The sequence below is a fragment of the Phyllobates terribilis genome, unplaced genomic scaffold (genome assembly GCF_046119375.1).
Source record: "Phyllobates terribilis strain yellow unplaced genomic scaffold, ASM4611937v1 Scaffold_1__5_contigs__length_1240528914, whole genome shotgun sequence".
NCBI classification, from domain to species: domain Eukaryota; kingdom Metazoa; phylum Chordata; class Amphibia; order Anura; family Dendrobatidae; genus Phyllobates; species Phyllobates terribilis.
The window spans coordinates 230,641,506-230,662,140 of record NW_027362761.1 but is presented as its reverse complement, the minus strand read 5'-3'; the positions used below and the strand labels follow the sequence as shown (position 1 = coordinate 230,662,140).

The window sequence follows — 20,635 nt, the reverse complement described above, 5'->3', positions numbered from 1 at the left end:
GGGCGCTGATTGGCTGCAGGGAGCTCCTGTTTGAGTCACTGTAAGCCTGGAAGTGCACACAGAGTAACACTGAGGAGTATTGACCTACTAACACAGATCTGTGGAGCAGCGGCAGGAGCGGGACTCTGCATAGGAGGCGCTGCGTCCATCACACGGAGCCGGCTGCCGGCAGCACAAGGGGGATAGTGCCCTGTCCCGCACCATGGTGTGAGCAGCACTAAGGTAACACTGCGGGCGGGGGGCACCACCGATCTCTATTGGGGGCTGGCGGCTGCACGTACACTCTTCCATTCTGGCTGAATGGGGATGAACGTGACAGTGAGTGACGCGGCTGTACAACCTGCCAGTGTTCTCCATCCATGGCTGGTACACAGCTGACAATGGAGCTGACACTCTACAGGGCTGACGTGTATGTGACCTGTGCTGGAGCGCTGCCACCGATCAGCGGGACGTGCAGCTTGTGGGGCAGTGGGTGAAGTGCTGAGATGATGACTTTCCTGGAATGATGTGTCCTTTTGTTGTCTGGGAGCGGGGAGGAGGGCGGCTATATGGATTATTACATAACCCGGGCTGGGAGGCTGGAGCTCATTGTGCCAGGGATGGATGGCAGCAGGCAGCGAGACCCTGGACTGCTCAGTCTATAGCCAGTGCCATGCCAGAGCTGTGCTCATGGGTATCTATAGACTGGGCAGTATAGAACAGTCCCTAGTACATACACTGCAGTATAATGCCTCCACTATATACTGACCAGTCTACATATAGGGAGAACTATTCTACACTGCCCAGTGTATATATATATATAATAGCTCTATTATATACTGCCCAGACATTAGTGTGATAAACCAACTGGAACTATTATATACTGCCCAGTCTATATATAATAGGTAAAAGTATTATATACTGCCCAATCTATATATAATATAATAGGTATACGTAATATATACTGCCCAGTCTATATATAATATAATAGGTAAAAGTATTATATACTGCCCAATCTATATATAATAGGTAAAAGTATTATATAATGCCCAATCTATATATAATATAATATGTATACATAATATATACTGCCCAGTCTATATATACTACCATATAACAGTTCTAAGTGTTATATACTGTCCAGTCTATAGTGTGATATTATATACTGCATAACCTAATAGTGCTCAGTCTACAATATTATATCACATGAAGCTTAGTGTATATGTAATACTATAGCAGGAGTCAGTTCTAGCATCTACTGCCCAGTCTGTACAGCACAGGATCCCAGCCAGTTATATAATGCTCAGTCTATACACAGCACAGTAAGTAGCTCTATGGTATGCAGCGTAATAGCTGTAGGCAATTATATCATGTACCGCTCAGTGTATAAACAGTGTAATAGCCCAGGCTGGTGTTATATAATGCTCAGTCTATATACAGATTATTATGGTGATATACTCTGTGTAGAGAGGGATACTGTATAATTATCATTTTTCTGTCATACTTATGATCTATGTCTCTATATATAACTAAATACTTCTGTATTCATTTCAAATATAATTGATATATTTATCCCATACATAATCTATCATTTCTATATAGTGTAAATATAATCTAGCCATAATCTGTCAGACAGATAATCTCTCCATCATTTGGACCAGTCCTCTCTTTCTAGCTCTCTGTACAATTTACATAATCCATTGTCTATAATAGAGATTGTGTCTATATCACTACACATCATACATATCCTCCATCCCATGGACTAGTCCTCAGTGTGTATTTATCTCTGTACATCACACATATCCTCCATCCCATGGACTAGTCCTCAGTGTGTATTTATCTCTGTACATCACACATATCCTCCATCCCATGGACTAGTCCTCAGTGTGTATTTATCTCTGTACATCATACATATCCTCCATCCTATGGACTAGTCCTCAGTGTGTATTTATCTCTGTACATCACACATATCCTCCATCCCATGGACTAGTCCTTAGTGTGTATTTATCTCTGTACATCATACATATCCTCCATCCTATGGACTAGTCCTCAGTCTGTATTTATCTCTGTACATCATGCATATCCTCCATCCCATGGACTAGTCCTCAGTCTGTATTTATCTCTGTACATCATACATATCCTCCATCCTATGGACTAGTCCTCAGTCTGTATTTATCTCTGTACACATCATACATATCCTCCATCCTATGGACTAGTCCTCAGTCTGAGGCACTCGTGTGGATCCCCAGCCCTCTCCCCACAACGCGGATATGTCCCCAGGTACAGCATGTATTTAATATATTATACTATGTTGTGTTATATTCGCTAGATGTTCATTGCCAAGCATATCTCGATCTTTACCCATATTTAGGCTTTGCTGTCCTGGAGGCTGCTATGCATGTCTATTAGTGTGTGGGGGTGAATCTTTGTCTATTTTGACTGAGGGCCGGGAACCCTCTGTGTTTCTATGAGTTTTATTACTCATTATTGTCGTATATATTTTTAGTAACGTGTCTTCTTTCACCATATGTGGATTTTTCTATATGTACTAATATTTTGTTCTAATAAAATTATTCTGATATTTAAACCGATCCCGCGGTTTTTTCTTTTGACTAAAAGTCCTTTGGTTTTTTCTTTCTCTGAGACTCACTTGAACCCCTAGTTTAAACTTTAATATTATTATGATATTCTATTTCTTCTGGGCTCAATTGTTGTAATTATATACTGCAGATCAGAGGTCTTTGTCTCTCCCCCTTTTTTGGTTATAGTCCTCAGTCTGTATTTATCTCTGTACACATCATACATATCCTCCATCCTATGGACTAGTCCTCAGTCTGTATTTATCTCTGTACACATCATACATATCCTCCATCCTATGGACTAGTCCTCAGCAGCTTTTTACACATCATACATAATGTTTACATCTCTATACATTATACACAATGGATAGATTATCTGTAATACATGTGCCTATATCTCTATACATCACACAGCCTCATCCCAAAGTCCTGTGTCTATGTACACATCACACATATCCTCCATCCCATAGTCCCCTGTCCATATACCCATCACACATCCCATAGTCCCCTGTCCATATACCCATCACACATCCCATAGTCCCCTGTCCATATACCCATCACACATCCCATAGTCCCCTGTCCATATACCCATCACACATCCCATAGTCTCGTGCCGGTGGCACTGACAGGGAGTTCCTGGAGATGTACGGTTATGTAACCTGGCAGTGCTGCGCTGTGTGTGCGGCTTGTGTGCGGCAGCTGATGATGCGATTCTGTAAGCTGGTAACAATAGAGCCCGGCCAGTAATAGAGGAGGGGGGATTCATTTCTGTCATGTGCCCTCTGCTCCTTTCTGGGGGGCAGACAATGGCAGGGAGCTCATGTTCCTGGGGATGCTAGATTTCTCCCATCCGGGCAGTGTGACTGACGTGCGTGGCACATTAGCCCAGACAATGGCCGCGTTCGGGGTCCACGGAGTACACGACAGTGAGAGCAGCGCCGTGGATGTGGCGGCCGCTTGTTGTGATTGAGGGCAGAGCACGTGAATGGGAGGCGGCAGGGAGGAGCGGCGCGGCCGGGCTCCGCATTCCTTTGTTCTCCTGCAGGGAAGCGTACGGCCGTGCTCCTCCGTGTGTGCCCCGACATGTGTCCGCTGTGTGAGGGGATATGGAGCAGCGCTCTGCCCGCGGACTACAGCTCCCAGCATGGCTTCTGCTGCATTAGCACATGCTCCGTCATTCCATTATAGATAGCACTTGGTGCCTTTGTTTTGCTGGGCACACACACATATAAATATATATATATATATGTGTGTATTAGGAATATAATATATAAATTAGATCTAGTTATTACATTAGGGATGTAGAAACATATCTATTAAATCGAATATAGTAACATTGTATCTAGTATAGGATAGGTATACTCTATAGACATAGATTTATTAGGTATAATCTAAGTACTTTATTTACTCTCTAGACACATATAGTTACTAAGCCCCCAGCACTAGTGATTAAGCCCTTCCATGAGCACAGGGCAAATACTGTTTTCCTTTTCACCACAGTGTAAAGCGTCATGGTTTACACTGACTCAATGGAGTCTCCTCAGCCATAGCAGTGTTGTGTAACATCCATTACATAACTGCTCTCTGCCACAAGATGGCCTGGCAACCCGCCCTCATGAGATGGGAAACAATATGGAAAGGTTGGCACTAACGTCATGTCACTCTCCTATTACTACACCTGCTGCTTACGTACACTTCCTCGGATCCCACCACCATTAATGTGTGCGTGCCTCTATATATGTGTATATATATATATATGTGTGTGTATGTATCTATATGTGTGTGTGTATATATATATATATATATATATATATATAATATATATATATATATATATGTGTGTGTGTCTGTATATGTGTGTATGTATATATTTGTATGTATATATGTGTATATATATGTGTGTCTATATATATATATGTGTGTATGTATATATGTGTGTGTGTATATATACGCATGTGTGTATATACTGCATATGTGTTTAATATGTATGTGTATTTATATATGTATATATATATGTGTGTGTGTAATGTGTACATATGTGTGTAATATATATGTGTATATGTATATATATTTGATGTTATTCATATTTATTCTGCTACATTAGGAACAATTCTTCCATTGGATAGGATGTGAATACTTAGCTCCCACTGATGACTTCAGACATGCCATATAAATTAGAAGGTGGGGCGGCCTCATTGAAATCAGCAGAAATGAAATAAACCTTTGGTTGTCAGTACATGCTGCGAGTTGTAGTTTTGCAGCAGCTGAAGGGTGATAGTCTGGAGGCCATTGTCCTCCATGGTGTGGAGTCACTGTAGTAGGTTGGGGAGCTCTTGTGCACTTCAGCCTCCACTTCTAGGTTCACATATGGAATGTATACATGATCCTACAAATATGAATGGACTTTCCTCAGAAAGAATGTGAAAATGCATCCCGTGTCCTTAAATTAAAGTGAGAGACAGAATATGTCAGCGTGGGAGGGAGAGGCTGCATATTTGACATCACTCTTGTAACCTGAAGCATCAATGAGAAGTTTTTCATACAAAGCAATGTGGCCTGGTGGATTCTCTGGCCAAATAACTAGTGGTGAGCTAGCTGCAGTGAGCTACACTGCTGGGGCGCTAGCCATGGTCATCTAGCTGGCTGGGGCGCTAGCCATGGTGAGCTAGCCTGCTGGGGCGCTAGCCATGGTCAGCTAGCTGGCTGGGGCGCTAGCCATGGTGAGCTAGCCTGCTGGGGCGCTAGCCATGGTCAGCTAGCCGTGGTGACCTAGCCGGCTGGGGTGCTAGCAGTGGTCAGCTAGCTTGCTGGGGCACTAGCTGTGGTGAGCTAGCCGGCTGGAGCACTAGCCGTGGTGAGCTAGCCTGCAGGGGTGCTAGACGTAGTGAGCTAGCCGGCTCGGGCGCTAGCCATGGTCAGCTAGACGTGGTGAGCTAGCCGGCTGGAGCACTAGACGTAGTGAGCTAGCCGGCTCGGGCGCTAGCCATGGTCAGCTAGACGTGGTGAGCTAGCCGGCTGGAGCACTAGACGTGGTGAGCGAGCCTACTGGGGTGATAGCCATGGTCAGCTAGACGTGTTGAGCTAGCCGGCTGGAGCACTAGACGTGGTGAGCGAGCCTGCTGGGGTGATAGCCATGGTCAGCTAGACGTGTTGAGCTAGCCGGCTGGAGCACTAGACGTGGTGAGCTAGCCTACTGGAGTGATAGCCATGGTCAGCTAGACGTGTTGAGCTAGCCGGCTGGAGCACTAGACGTGAGCGAGCCTACTGGGGTGATAGCCATGGTCAGCTAGACGTGTTGAGCTAGCCGGCTGGAGCACTAGACGTGGTGAGCGAGCCTGCTGGGGTGATAGCCATGGTCAGCTAGACGTGTTGAGCTAGCCGGCTGGAGCACTAGACGTGGTGAGCGAGCCTGCTGGGGTGATAGCCATGGTCAGCTAGACGTGTTGAGCTAGCCGGCTGGAGCACTAGACGTGGTGAGCGAGCCTGCTGGGGTGATAGCCATGGTCAGCTAGACGTGTTGAGCTAGCCGGCTGGAGCACTAGACGTGGTGAGCGAGCCTGCTGGGGCGCTCGCTCCTGTTTTCCAGTCTGCTGCTGACTGCTCAGGATCACCCAGTGCTAATCAGTTGTGAAATATGATCTTGGAGACAGGATAACACTGTTTGTTTGTGCAGAGCGGGCAAGGCAGCTCTGGAGAAGGGAGGGATGCTTTGCCAGTCACGTATTCCCAATGTTTGTGTGTAGTCGTTCATTAACATTGCAATCCACAGACCAGGGAGAGATGGGAACTCTCATCCTCCCCCACTGTTACCGAGGAAAACAACTTCATAAAACTTTCAGCACAAGAGTAAAGATCCCGAGCGTTACTATTGCATTGACTTACACAAGTAAACAGTTTATAATCTATGGAAAAAACTAAATAATTTACAAGGGCGAATAACTGCTGATCGAGCATCTTAAGATCATTCCTGATCATTGTTCCATAACTGCCACAATCCGCAGACGAGCGAGCAGGACACCTGTCATCGGCTGGTAGGATGGTTTGTATGGGCATATCAATCATCGATCGTTGTAGGCATCACCCCTCGCAGACAGGGAATATGCTGCTGACAATATGCTTGCTGTATGGGGACTGAACAATTGTGCTTTCCCCATACAGTTTGTATCGGCCCATGTGAACGGCCCATAATCAGGTCCTGATCGACTTGTATATAACATTTAAGGGCAGAAATAAATTGGACCTTAAGACACCACTCCAGCATTTTTATTGCAGCACTGGAGTGGTGCAGCTAATCAAAGTTCCCTGAGCCTAGTCTTATACTTACCAGCTGCCGTCTTCATCTTTTATCAGCACCACTCCAGTCGTCTTCTGCAGGTTGTGACCTGCTGGAAATCACTACTCAGTGTAAGTCTATGAGGCCAGAATGAGACTTCCATAGACTCATGTACATTGAGAGTTTGTGACCGTTACCTCTGACTTCTGGTCAATCAGGAGTTGCAGTCAAAAAGATGGCGCCACAGAACCGGAGTGCCGGGAAATGCAGAAGAAGAGCAACGCTTAAATTAAAAAAACAACTTTGGAGTGGTGCTTTAAAAGATGGTTTGTTCTTATTAGTGCTTATTTTAGCAAAGCTGGATAGGGCAATTATTTACATAGCACCTGCTCAGCCCTTATTCACATTGAGGTCATTTTTGACAAACGGTAAGATTTTAATGCTAGAGGTTAGGACCGTCCCGACTGGGTACACCTTGGTGCTGGTGGGATGTCTTTTACACTTTTTTTGATCAAAAGCAAGTGTTAAGTCCCCTATGTTATTTATTTGCACTATTGCTTTTTGCTTACTCACAGCAGGGTATATGTTCATTTTGTTTCTGTTAGGTTTTAGCACCAACATATTCAGCAGAGCAGTACAGAGAACATGCTATAATCATGACAAACATGGTAACACACTGGGCAGTCGTATAAGCTGATCATGCACATTAGATTCATGTAGATCGGACCCACCAACTTCACCAGGACCAGCTGGCCATCTGATGTGTATGGGGATGTTTCAACTTTCCCGAAAGGTCAGACATCAGGGAAAATGGATCGGGATGTTGGATGTCAACTTGGTCATTTCTTTTAGTCTCAGTGGGACAAGCTGCCATCAGATGTGTCTGGCAGCAACTTACTCCCAGCTCCACATATACATATATGGGAAGGTTGTTAGCTGGACAAGTGTTTAGCCGACCGGTGGCTATTAGCCAGTTTACTCAAGCCAATTCCATTTAGGTCACCAGGTTCTGCCAATATCATTAGATCGGGCAGCACGGTGGCTCAGTGGTTAGCAGTGCAGCCTTGCAGCGCTGGGGTCCTGGTGTCAAATCCCACCAAGGACAACATCTGCAAGGAGTTTATATGTTCTCCCCGTGTTTGCGTGGGTTTCCTCCAGGTTCTCCGATTTCATCCCACATTCCAAAGACATACTGATAGGGAATCTAGATTGTGAGCCCCAATGGGGACAGTGCTGGTAATATCTGTAAAGCGCTGTGGAATTAATGGCGCTATATAAGTGAGTAAAAAAAATCTATTATGTAAGAGGGCAGACCCTTTATTGTTATTGCTTCCCCTGGAGATAGGTGGCGCCAGAGTGATCGGTCAGTAGCTTATATGTCTATACGGTTGTCAGTACAAAGTGCTGTACACATTGCCTGTATGGACATTACAGGGGGCTGTATCTGAGGGAGATTGTTCTGCTCCTTGTACAAGTTATTACAGGTTAAGCTTTATTCGGGCAAGTAAAGCTCTGTAAATGTTAGCTTGTAGTAGCTGATGAAAGTGAAAAGTACAGTGAAAGCGGGATTTCCTACTTCACTTGTAGAACTGGTTTGGATTCAACAGTTGTGAGGGAATTCTGCTATGAAGTCATCTTTGTGCTCCTCGCGTTGCCAAAGCCAAGGAACTGCCAGGCATTACGTGTGCTGTCCACGGTTGTGAGGTTTCTGTGTACGTAGGAACATTTCATTTTCAATCACTAAAATGTTACAAGACGTAACAATAGAGGGATCTTATTGTTCTCCCAGCCAGTATCTCATGGGTTAATCAGGAGATACTCCGACTTTTCCAGACAGGAACCTATTATTAGCAGTGTAAATGTCATTACTTGCCCTGATGAGAGGGTCTGCACTCTCAGACCTGTCCAATAAACCCGGTGAGTGAGGGGCTCTCTTATGAGACCGATCTTATCCTTCATACTGCAGTGGTTCGTCGGTGGGAAAGTTTTAGTTCCCAGCAGTAGGATATCAGTTCCAAAACATGATCTGGAGTTTAACATGCCTGACTTCTATTTCCTGACATTTGCTCTCAGAGGAAGGTAGGACACCTCCATACACAGTCAACCAGGGATCGGAAGCATTCAGCGCTTTAGCTGCAACTCCTGACATGCCTTGAAAGCTGTCTGGTATCCTGTCTGTCGGGAGATGCTTGGAGTTGTGCTCGGTCACGTTTCAGTGAAGAGGACATAGATGCAGGGACTATACGGTGACTCTGACCATGGCACCGATTGCTGTGTGTCGCTGCTACATCACTGCGCAATACGAGTGAATGGGGTCACATCGCAAGCTCGTCGGAATCTAGTTGGGTTTGATTTTTTGTGAATTGCCCTAGGGGTCACAGTACGACCCCATTCACTTCAATTGCACTACAACAAAGCATAGCAATTTTTGGGCAAGTGATCCGTGTAGCTGCTAAAGTCATCATGAAGCCCTAGCCTAACACTGCAGCTGATTATCTAGAGAACTGTGCATGTCCAGCTAACATGGAAGAGTTTAGGGAAGGACCTTTCCTGTTAAAGGTCTGTTAAGTGGTTTGTGGTGTGGAAGAACTTGACCTTAAAGCGTTTCTGTCCTTTCAAGTAACTTTTTAAAATAAACTGTTGTATGTGTATATGAGGAATAAAAACAATGTCTGGCCATTGAATGACTTGTATCCTGCATTTTTTTTCACTAGTTTTCTCCTCTGCAGACTCTATCTCTTAATTTTCAGTTCTCTCTGAGCTAGTGGGTAGAGCTAGCTACTATGTCTCCCATCTACAGCAGAGAGAGAGATGGATTCCGGCTCTTCTTTGTAGCACAGAAACAGCAGCAGCATATAAGACATTAGCATGCAGTTCTGAGCTGTGTGGCTGTGAATCCAACATTGAAGTTGATAGAAGCTGCCCGGTCTCTGACAGTGCTGCGTGCTTCTCACTTATTTCCCTCTCCATAGACTTTCATTCTCTCTGTAAACTGACACCTCACTGTGCTGGCAGTCAATCTTGCTTTGATGATTAGGTCAAGGAAGAATGAGCTCATAAGTGAAGAATGAAGCCTATTTCTCTCATAAGATGTATTACAATGTTTCTTATATTCACTTGTACTATTAATTTATGCAAAATAGGTTGAAACAGCAGAGACCATTTAAAGGGGATCTCTCCCAAGCTGCTAAGGTGGGAGCCACTCAATGCCCACATGATCAATAAATACATGGGTGTGATGTTCATGGGGTCAGGTACTATATTATAGTTGATAAACATTTTGTATCACTGTTCAAACATCCTGATGAAACGTTATGTCTTCAATAGTGTGGCATTTATCAGAGCACGCAGGAAGCACAGTCTGTGTTTGGAACCTCAATTTGGAGCCGTTCCATATAGATCACACCTTTGCATGAAATAACTATATTTAGTTTGTGGCTTCCTTTGGTTCTTCACTGTAAAAAATGGGTACACACTGTCACTGTAGAAGAGGCATAGGCTTTTTCTGGTACTATAGATGTGGCTTGATTAGCCCGAGCATTGAGATGTGCTAATGACTATAAATGAAGACATCCTTCACAATGTGATTTTGTACGAGTTTAGTGAATGGACCTTAAAGGGGTTGTTCAGTCAAAAGTGATAAGTCTGCAGTCATTCTGTGTGACTGCAGACTTATGAATCCCCCCAGTGCAGGCACTGTGCTCTGCGGGGATTCACCGGTTTCTGACCTGGGAACGGAGGGTATGTATGAGTTATACATACCCCTGGGCAAGTGGGTGCATCCGACTAGAAGACGCGGCCTCGCTCAATACAAGTATATGGGGAGCGAGGCCATGCCCACTGGCCGGGGGTATGTATAACTCATACATACCCTCCGGTCATGGGTCTGAAACCGGTCTATCCTCGCAGCACAGAGTGCCTGCGCTGGGGGGGTTCATAAGTCTGCAGTCACACAGAGTGACTGCAGACTTATCACTTCTGACCGGACAACCCCTTTAAAACAACAGGAAGACCATCTGAGCTGGTAAACAAGCCTTTTATGTGTACCTTAACAATATTAATGCATTATTTTCTATACCTATTAACTTTTATGACCTCATTAGATAGTTAAATAAGGAGCTGAAAAATCGTCAACTCCCAACATGTAATATGCAGCAAAGTACATTCTGTAACAGGTTAGGTAAATTTACTAATCCTGCAGGTAACACTGAAGTGCAACTCCCGATACACCACAGAATAGCTGGCTTTAGTGGCATTAATTACTGGTTACATGGACTATTATGGAACAGGTTATCTCAGACCAGTGTGTTATGTGCAGGTACAGTAATGAGAAAGTCGAGTTTTCTCTCTGTAACTGTATATCATATAGATTAAAGATAAAAGCAGTTACTATGCACCAGTTACATATCATAAAACCATCTGAGAGGTTTGAGGTTTTTCTGTAACTTGCTGTACATGAAAGTTTACTGCTTATAGAAATGACTGTTCAAATGTCATCAGTTCCATCTACGTTACATTATGCAGTAAGTGCACCCATTATCACAGCGGGGTGTGAGGATATCTCATATAGCGTGTAAATCTGGCCATACACTTTAGATAGCTGTTAGCTATTCCTATCAATACCTCACATACACATGCACACTTTCCTTGTCTGAGTCTCAAACCAATGGCAGACACTTCTGTCGGTGGATTATCTAGCAAGATAAAGAGCGCAAATGTTGAATTTCATCAATTCAATCCTTTTTTCCTTACACCGCTATACACTTCAGATAGTCAGCCAATCCTACCAAAATCGGCACGTGTGGGCTACGTTAATCTGATATGTTTGACCTGATTTGGAGTAATGATCTAAAGGCCCCGTCACACTAAGCGAGATCGCTGCTGAGTCACAAGTTTTGTGACGCAACAGCGACCTCAGCAGCGATCTCGCTACGTTTGACACTTAGCAGCGACCAGGCCCCTGCTGTGAGATCGCTGGTCATGTCGGAATGGTCTGGACATTTCTTTGATCGTTGAGGCCCCGCTGGGTAGCATGCATCGGTGTGTTTCACACCTTACCAACGACCTTGTTGACGACTCAGACACAGAAACACATAGGCGTGCATCGTTATACAGATCGTTACGGGTCGCCGCATCTCTGCTGCATCGTTGGGAAGATCTGACTGTTTGACATCTCACCAGCGACCACACAGCGCCGCAGCAACGATCCCTGACAGGTCGTATCGTTGTCGGGATCTCTGTAGCGTCGCTTAGTGTGACGGGGCCTTAAGACTTGATTCACTTACATACTGTGCTCCACACTGAGCATGGTGTTGGGGTTTCCATCTAAATACTCGCAAAAAAAATGGTAGCACCATATGAATGTAAATTTAGCCCTAGATAGTTTCCACATGCATTTTTGCCTTTTCAATGCATGTAGTTTTTGCTGCCAAGAGGTGCAGAAACGCTGCAGAAATTTCTGAAAGCAATCCCTGAACGTGCGCACATAGCCTTACAGACATTATCATCGCTGTCCCCATTGGGGCTCACAATCTACATTCCCTATCAGTATGTCTTTGGAGTATGGGAGGAAACCGGAGAACCCGGAGGAAACCCACGCAAACACGCGGAGCACATACAAACTCCTTGCAGATGTTGTCCTTGGTGGGATTTCAACCCAGGACCCCAGCGCTGCAAGGCTTCAGAGCTGCCCTTTTATATTCTGCCTCACTTATGTATATGTCTTTGCTTTTATTTCAGCTATTGGGGGACATGTTTTATACAGGCTTGTCTTGAGGGTATCACATTCCATTATTAAAGTGGTTGTTCACTACATTTTATTACCCCCCCAATGTATTCTCCCGGGGCCCCTAAGTGTTTTTGTAAATACCTTCTGTTGCAGTTACTGCCTGTGAGCGGCGCTATCGCTGGCCACTCACCAGGCATCACATGACCCCCGGCTGCAGTCGGCTCTGACATCCGCAGATGTTACATCATGATTCCGGATGCAGCCAGGGGTCTCTCTTCTGCGGGGTTACCCTGCACGTCACACCCGGCATCCACCGCGCGCTTTCCCTCCATTTATTGGCAAAGTGCGCGGTGGATGCTGGGTGTGACGCGGGGGGTAACCCCACCCACAACCCAGCATCCACCGCGGGGACCCCATCGCTGAGTCACGCCTCACTTGACGTGACATTAGTGGGGGGTCACGTGATGCCGTGAGCGGCCCGCGGTAGCGCCGCTCACAGGCAGTATCTGCAACACAAGGTAATTAGTCCCTCAGGGGCCCCGGGGGAATACATTGGGGGGATAATAAAAAGTTGTGAACAACTTCTTTAATATTTTTTGCGGCAGTTTAAACTAATGGCACAAATTGCTAAAATTTCTATAAAGTAAAAGTTGCGGAGTTGGCCACTAAATCATAGGAAAGAATCACCATCAGAAGCAGGACAGAAGGAAACAAGATTGTTCCTTTGTATGACTAGCCCGTTCTACACCTAATTCAGTTCTGTGTGTCCTTTGTTACAGTCTCCGAGATGAGAGAAGATTGTCTACTTTGTCTTTATCCCACATAATCTGTTGTAGTAGTTAGCAGTAAAACACCACCTCTCCGGTCCTTGAAATTAGGACCCTTCCTTACTGCTGAACTTGGTCCAATGGAGAATTTCACAACTGTGGCATTTGCCGGCAGCAATAGTTCCTGTGTGTTTGCATATTACTTTGTGCCTGCTAATTCAGAGCCTCTGTGATGAATGAAACGCCAGTAGAGTGTTTGAACTGCTCTTACTGTCATTACCACAAACGAAATAAAAGAACAAGTGGCACTGACTCACATTAAGATGGGAATCACTGCACTCAATGATCGACATTGATTTACATGGTGAACGCTGGTAGCCCATAAGTGACATGCTTTTATACTATATAATACAACCATTTCACTACTTCATCTGGTCTGTATAGTGGTTGATGGTTAGAAGGTATCTTAATAACTACATCAGTTTTGATAGTTGTCATTGCTTTTTCCAGAAACTTTTCTTTTACGTAAGTGCCGATATATATTACCAAATGCACATTACCATGCACTTCAATATATGTCTATTAGTCACTGACAAAGCCTCCTCACTAACGTCTCTAGAGATAGTGACATATACAGTATGTAATTGTTTCCAAGCTGGGAAGCACAAAAGTGTGAAATGTCACCGCAAAGCATAAAAAAAGCACCAAAGTTCAGTGATTTGAACAGTTTTACCTTAATGCAGAAGAGATGCCTGCATGTGTCTAATGCCATAGAATTGTGTCATAATCACCTCCATGACTGTACATCCACATGACACAGTCTGCCAGTTGTCTGGTTGTAAACCTCGGCTCAAAGTACGAATGGGGCAGCGTGCCACATACTAGTCTTATTACTCAGTGGGCATGTTGTGAATAGCTTTCAGAATTAGAACCTGATGTGCAGTCAGTGACTATTTACAGCAAAACGTTCCAACAAGATAAGCTAAGAATGTCATAATTGAATAATTATACAATAATCAACACAATAGAGCATCAATGGTATATGTATAAATGATCAGATCATTTCCTATGTATACCTAGTGCACACTGGACAAAACCTTTCAATGCTCCGATCAGGGCCAATTTAATAAATTTGGCTATCTATTCATCTGACTGATTTAAAACTCAAACTGCTGTGATGTCAAGGATATTTTTCTATGGAATAAGGTTCCCATCACACTTATATTGCTGGAGTTCGACAGTGTCCATAATGTGGCTATAATACTCAAACCTCGGGTGCTTCTTGTACTAACTTAAAGTTTAGCCTTGGGTTCTGTAGTGGTGTAAATGTGGTTCGGTAGAACTATGGTTCAGGTGTTGCTTCAATATTAACAAATTAAAGCTGCACTCTGAAACGGTATAATATGTAAACATTGCATATATGACATTGGGACTGCATTAATGCTGTAGAAAACATGTTAAAAAATGAAGGTACTTAGTGCACAAATTGGCCAATTCGTGTGAGCCCAACAGCCAGTGACAAGACGTACCCCTTTCTTGGGACCCTAAACCTAACATGATGTCTCTCCCGGGCTAAAAGCCTACAATTATATGGGCAGGTAAGATCAAGCTTCATTTAAAAACGCTTTAGACGTAGGCACTGGTCTTTCTTTTGGTCTGTGAGTGCCGGTCAGTTTTTTGATATTTGCAGAACATGCCTTCTGACTGACTGAGCACTCCTCCCATCAGCCTAAGGAGCTTTTAAATAGAGCTATGCCTCAATGAAGCTCTATGGGTCTGTGCTGAGAAAAAGCCAGCTCATGGACTTGTCATACGCATGTGTGCATGCAGCCTAATGTTGCTGAAAATGAATCATTTCAATCATAGCGAACGTTTGTTGGATCCAATTTTACAAAGAATAATTGTAACTGACCGATGACACATTTTCAGTGTCTTCAAGTCAAATGTTTCCATATTTCATCTGATACATCAAAGACATTTTGTTGAATAAGAGTTCTTTCATCCACCATCTTTCTTTAAAAGAATGTTCCTGAAAGATTGTTTGTCCTTTGCCTGACGCTACTGAACATTGGTCAGTATGGAGTAATGTGTGTACAACATTCACCAAATGGTCGTTCATTAAATGGTGTTAAATCAATATACTAATGTGGGTGACCACCTTTAGGTTGAGGTAGAAGATGCCTACATGTATATTGTATTAAGGCCTTTCACCGTTTCAGCCATCTATTCTTTGATTGAATTGCGATTTGGCAGTGGGTGAGTCTACACCCCCACATTTTGTGTTTTTGCCATCTTAGTTTTTAGAAAACACTTTTATAAAATACATTTGTTTCATTGTACATAACCATTCCATTAGTGATTTTTATGCCCGCCTTCGAGTCCTTTTATTCCAAGGATAGAGAGATAAAATTAGATTAATGAGCCGTTGTAAATGAGTGAAAAGCTAACCTCGTTGGTCGTCTTTGTGTACCTTGGCAGCATTCTCGCTGAACATTAGCTGGCTGGATATATTTATGTGAACAGTTGTTCTTTTACTATTTTTGATTCACTGAAAATCCAGCAAACCATGGTGAGTAAGTCACAAAAACAGGAGCCTTATTTTTTTTCTGCCAAGCATAGTCACAGTCAGCAAGTCATCCATTTCACGTACTGGCTAATCACTTCTTGTATGATTCGCTTGTACACGGAAATCACGTGGTTGCTGTTTGGTGCTTTTTAATTAGCAGTGATAGAATTAGGCATGGATGTGAATCACATTCGGCTGCCGTCTATAATGATCATCATCTATGCAAAAATGTGCCTTTTATACCATTTCCCTTTCAGAAGGCTTAATGTTAGAATGCCTAGCATAATTGTAATGAACACTGGGAGTTGATGCTCCGAGGTTCCCAAAGCATTAGAAGTTATTTCTTATATACTACATTATACCAGTGCCAAATCTCTTCTATATGTAGGAAAGCTAATAGTACGTTTCCCAGACTTTTCATGTTTTTCCACCAGGAATGTTGTTTCATTTTATCCTTTGCATTACTGGTTTTGCAGAAAATCCACATGACATTGTGAGAACACATTCTAGATATATATGCCAAATGTATCCCTAAGTTATAAGGGGTACATTATACAATATCAAGGGTGTCAAGTACACTTTACAGTACCATGCGGTGTCGATTATTTTCAGAAATGAAGTTAATTGGCAACAAATGCACTTGTTTGGCACCCAGTTACATGTCTGGGACGTACATTCGAGGTGGTGACGTGAACATAATCAAAGTTAAAAAGCATATACTGTATATCAAAAGAATCTGAAAACACAGTACAGTATATATCTTGGAGTAATCACCCATGATTCAATATTTTATTGTAGTCTTTGATTATATTAGCTTGTATTTTGGGATTATTTAAAGCAGAAACCTTTTCCGATTGCCGTATCAGACAGTTATGTTGAATTAGTGTTACCCCAGAACCCGCTTTCCTAAGTTTAGTTCCAACCCTGTACATGTGAACACATGATGTTTATGTTTAGTATTTTTTGGTATATATTTGAGTTTTTAGGGGCTTTTTCTTTCTTATTCAAGTTCACTTTTTCCACTTCTCTTTGAAGATCAAGTACCAATTAATCATTCCACGCTTTCTTTGTTCCTTCTGCTCTTTAAATTCTCAGACATGCAATGTGTCAAGCTCGTTCTAACTAATGTAAGCCAAGTAAATCTCTGCTTATCTGACGATATTGGTGCACCTGATCATATGAACCACAAAACCTGCCCTGTATAATTCAGCCTACCAAATTGCGGAAGTGTTTGTGATTGTGGTCGCAAGCCAACACTTCTCTAACTTAAGTGAAACCTGAATTTCTTTCATAGAAGAGGGACTTTTAGCATAAGTCATAGACTAATATTGCAAAGTACCAACATGATGTTTTAAGTTTAAATGCAGAATTTAATTTTCTTCCATCTCCATGTTTTAAAATCAGTGTGTTCTCATTTTTTACAGGTGACAAGTTATATTCTGGTTACACTGCAAAGATGGTCACAGACTCAATGCTTCGACTTCTGGGAAGAAATATTTCTAGCAGATGGAATATCCTATAATTAAGATATTAATGTTCACACGGTTTGAGGAACAGTGTCACAAAGTTCTCTTCATCAACTGTGGTCCTCTTCTAATACCATTTGGAGCGGATACAACTAAGAAAAATGCCTACTGTTAAAAAAGAGCAGGAATGTGTTGATGCAAGGAATAGTATGGAGAACGTCCTTGTGCTAAATTCTAATATGCCAGACATGTCAGAATCAATGGACTCCAGTAATGACATGTTGTATAATGAAGGAGGGGGAGGTTCAAAAAACAAGTCCTCCTCCTGCCGCAGAAAAAGGGAATTTATTCCTGATGAAAAGAAAGATGCCATGTACTGGGAAAAAAGAAGGAAAAACAACGAGGCTGCAAAGCGATCACGGGAGAAACGGAGACTAAATGATATGGTTCTAGAAAATAAACTGATGGCATTAGGGGAGGAAAATGCAAACCTGAAAACAGAGCTGCTGTCTTTAAAACTTAAATTTGGATTGATAAGTTCTGCTTCTTATGCTCAAGAAATACAAAAGGTTACTACTGCCACCGCTGTGTATTTCCAGGAATATGCAACAGCTAAAGCAAATGTCAGGTCTTTCCCTGGAGAACATGAACATCCTTTAATGAGTAGTAGCTGTATCTCCGTAATCAAGCACTCCCCTCAAAGTTCAATTTCTGATGTATCTGAGGTATCATCCGGAGAACACGCCCAATCAAACCCTACCCAAAATATCTGCCGAACCTCTGACATGAATTACCAAAGGATAAAGCAGGAACCTATGGAAATTGGGAACTTTGCTCGGGAGCCTAGGGAAGAAAATCACTCCTATGCCGCATCTATCTATCGGAACTATATTGGAAGCACATTTTCTGGGTACTCACATTCTCCCCCGCTACTGCAAATTAACAGTTCCTCCAGCAACTCTCCAAGAACATCGGAGGCTGATGAGGGAGTGGTGGGAAAGACGTCTGATGGGGAGGATGAACAGCAGGTTCCTAAAGGCCCTATCCATTCTCCCGTTGAACTGAAAAATAGTCATACAACGGTCATAAAAGTTCCAGAAGTGAACTCCTCTGCACTGCCTCATAAACTGCGAATTAAATCAAAAGCAATGCAGGTAAAACCAGAAACACTGGAGAACGACTTTAATGCCACACAAAAACTGCCACTGCCAATTGACATGTCCTCCAAACGGCACTTTCCCCTGGAAAAACATAGCAGCGAACCCCTGGTACATTCTTCTTTGTCCCCGTTGTCCGTGCAAGTGACTAATATTCCAGACTGGCCTATAAAATCAGGACAGTGGCATCACAAGGAACTTGAGAAAATCCCAAACATTTGCAAATCTGCTGGAATTGCCGGAATGTCAGACAATGTCTACAATACTTCTGAGCCAGAAAACTTGTATTTAAAGCGAGGTATCGCAGATTTATCTGCTGAAGTGGCCACGCTTAAAAGACTTATAGTAGCTCAAGAAATCTGCACTTCAGATTCCAGCTAAATTACTACTGAAATGAATTCAGATTCTTAATGTAAAGGGTGTCGTTTGCAGTAAATTGGTATGTTTTGTAAGATGCTGAATTTCACTGGACTTGTGACGTCATTTCACTGTTTTGTTCATGTAATGATGTCTACTAAATATTGTCTTTTTGTGCACAATATTCTGAAGACTAGATTGTGTTATTATGATCACTATGCCTTGTGTACAGTTACGTAGATATTGCAAGGTTGTAAATATTTTAAATATTATTTTTGCTGGTCTGTTATAAACTGTGCAAGTTACCAGGTAAAATAAAGTTTGGGTGACAAAGAAGGAACGTTGGTCTAAATCAAATGGCAATTAGAAAGTAATGTGTTTTTTTTTTACCATGTACTAGTGTAAAAAATGGAAAATGTGTAAAATGTATTTATGTAGTCATCGGTAAAATGTGTATGTGGCCTAAAATTGATAATTGCAATGGTGAAACAATAGGAGTTAAATTTTGCCAGCCGAGCACCTGATTGTAAAAGGTGTTATTGTATGTTTATTTTATCTTTTTATACATTTGCCCTAATAGGGCTCCTCAATAAAGTGAAGGGAATACAACTTGATATGATTGTATTTGAAATTAGAATAAAAGAAGGCTTTCTTCATACTGGAATATCATTGCTTGCATGCACCCCACAGGTCTCCATTCCCTGTTTATCCACTCCCTCACCTCCACCCTCCCAAAAAACAAATTGAAATGGTAGTTGTCAGTACGGGTCCTTCTTTTTTATATTTTGCCAGATTTTCACAGCTTACTGCCCAAGTTCTCTGGAGTTATCAGTTTATTTTCTTCCTTTGAGCTGAAAACTGAGACATGGTGTTTTATGCGAGCAATAATGATTAAAAGAAAACTGTTACCAAGTTTTACCTAAATCAACGAAATCGACCAACTTTAAGTCGTCTTGAATAGCACTTCTGCAACCTGTTCATAAGTGCCCAGCTTCCCCACATATCTAAGAAAATTCCTTCTATAGTCGTGCCATGCCGTATGCAAATCGGTCCTGTTGAATGGGTATGGTCGGTGCATGGCTGCCACCAGGAATTTCAAGACCCCATACTGGCAAAATTTTCAGGCCCCCTTGAGATTTTGCCCAGGCTCCACACCAGCTCCGCCTCCACCCCTCAAACCTCCCACAGTCCCACCGCCCACTCTTGGAGAAACTCCACTTCTGCGCCATGTCTTCACCAATCATATATTAACAGTTCCCATTGCACACCATATCACATACATAGCCATCAGATTTTGTTTTGTCCAAAATATTTTTTCAGCCTGCCACCACGACAAGGTAGACTCTTTTGCCTGGGCCCTACTCTACTCTAACCTAGTATACATTTCTTAAAATATCCAATACTCTTTTTAGGTATATTTTTCTTTATTTTTCCTTAAGGTAATGCGTCACATAAATTTTTTTAAAATGATCAATAATACCACATACAAGGAACAAATTGTAACATCCCTGGAGGCGTGCTGGCATGGCTTACCATCTCCCATCATGCAAGACCGCCAACTTACCTATCAGTCCAGGATGCAGACTTTGCACAAGTACTTGCTGTGTGCATGTCTCTTGTCTGATTGCTTAGGGCGGCGGCGCGGTTACTGCCTGATTCTTAAAGTTACAGTGTGCACACTCCTAATGCGTCCCCAGCCTATTGCTGTAAGTCACTGGATACTTAAAACCCCTCCACCTAGTAGGAGGTGCCTGAGCAACACT

The 20,635-nt window shown here is 42.9% G+C and overlaps 1 protein-coding gene across 1 annotated transcript; it reads left to right on the top strand.

The window, feature by feature from the left end:
- Nucleotides 1–20: 20 nt before the first annotated feature.
- On the top strand, nt 21–19,513 carry NFIL3 (nuclear factor, interleukin 3 regulated). The gene is made up of 2 exons (XM_073671020.1): nt 21–222; nt 17,317–19,513. The coding sequence occupies exon 2, from the start codon at nt 17,520–17,522 to the stop codon at nt 18,894–18,896; it is 1,377 nt and encodes a 458-aa protein (XP_073527121.1). The 5' UTR covers nt 21–222; nt 17,317–17,519; the 3' UTR covers nt 18,897–19,513.
- Nucleotides 19,514–20,635: the final 1,122 nt, after the last annotated feature.

Coding starts and splice junctions, on each gene's coding strand:
- NFIL3 (XM_073671020.1), top strand. CDS start 17,520: ATGCCTACTGTTAAAAAAGAGCAGGAATGTGTTGATGCAAGGAATAGT.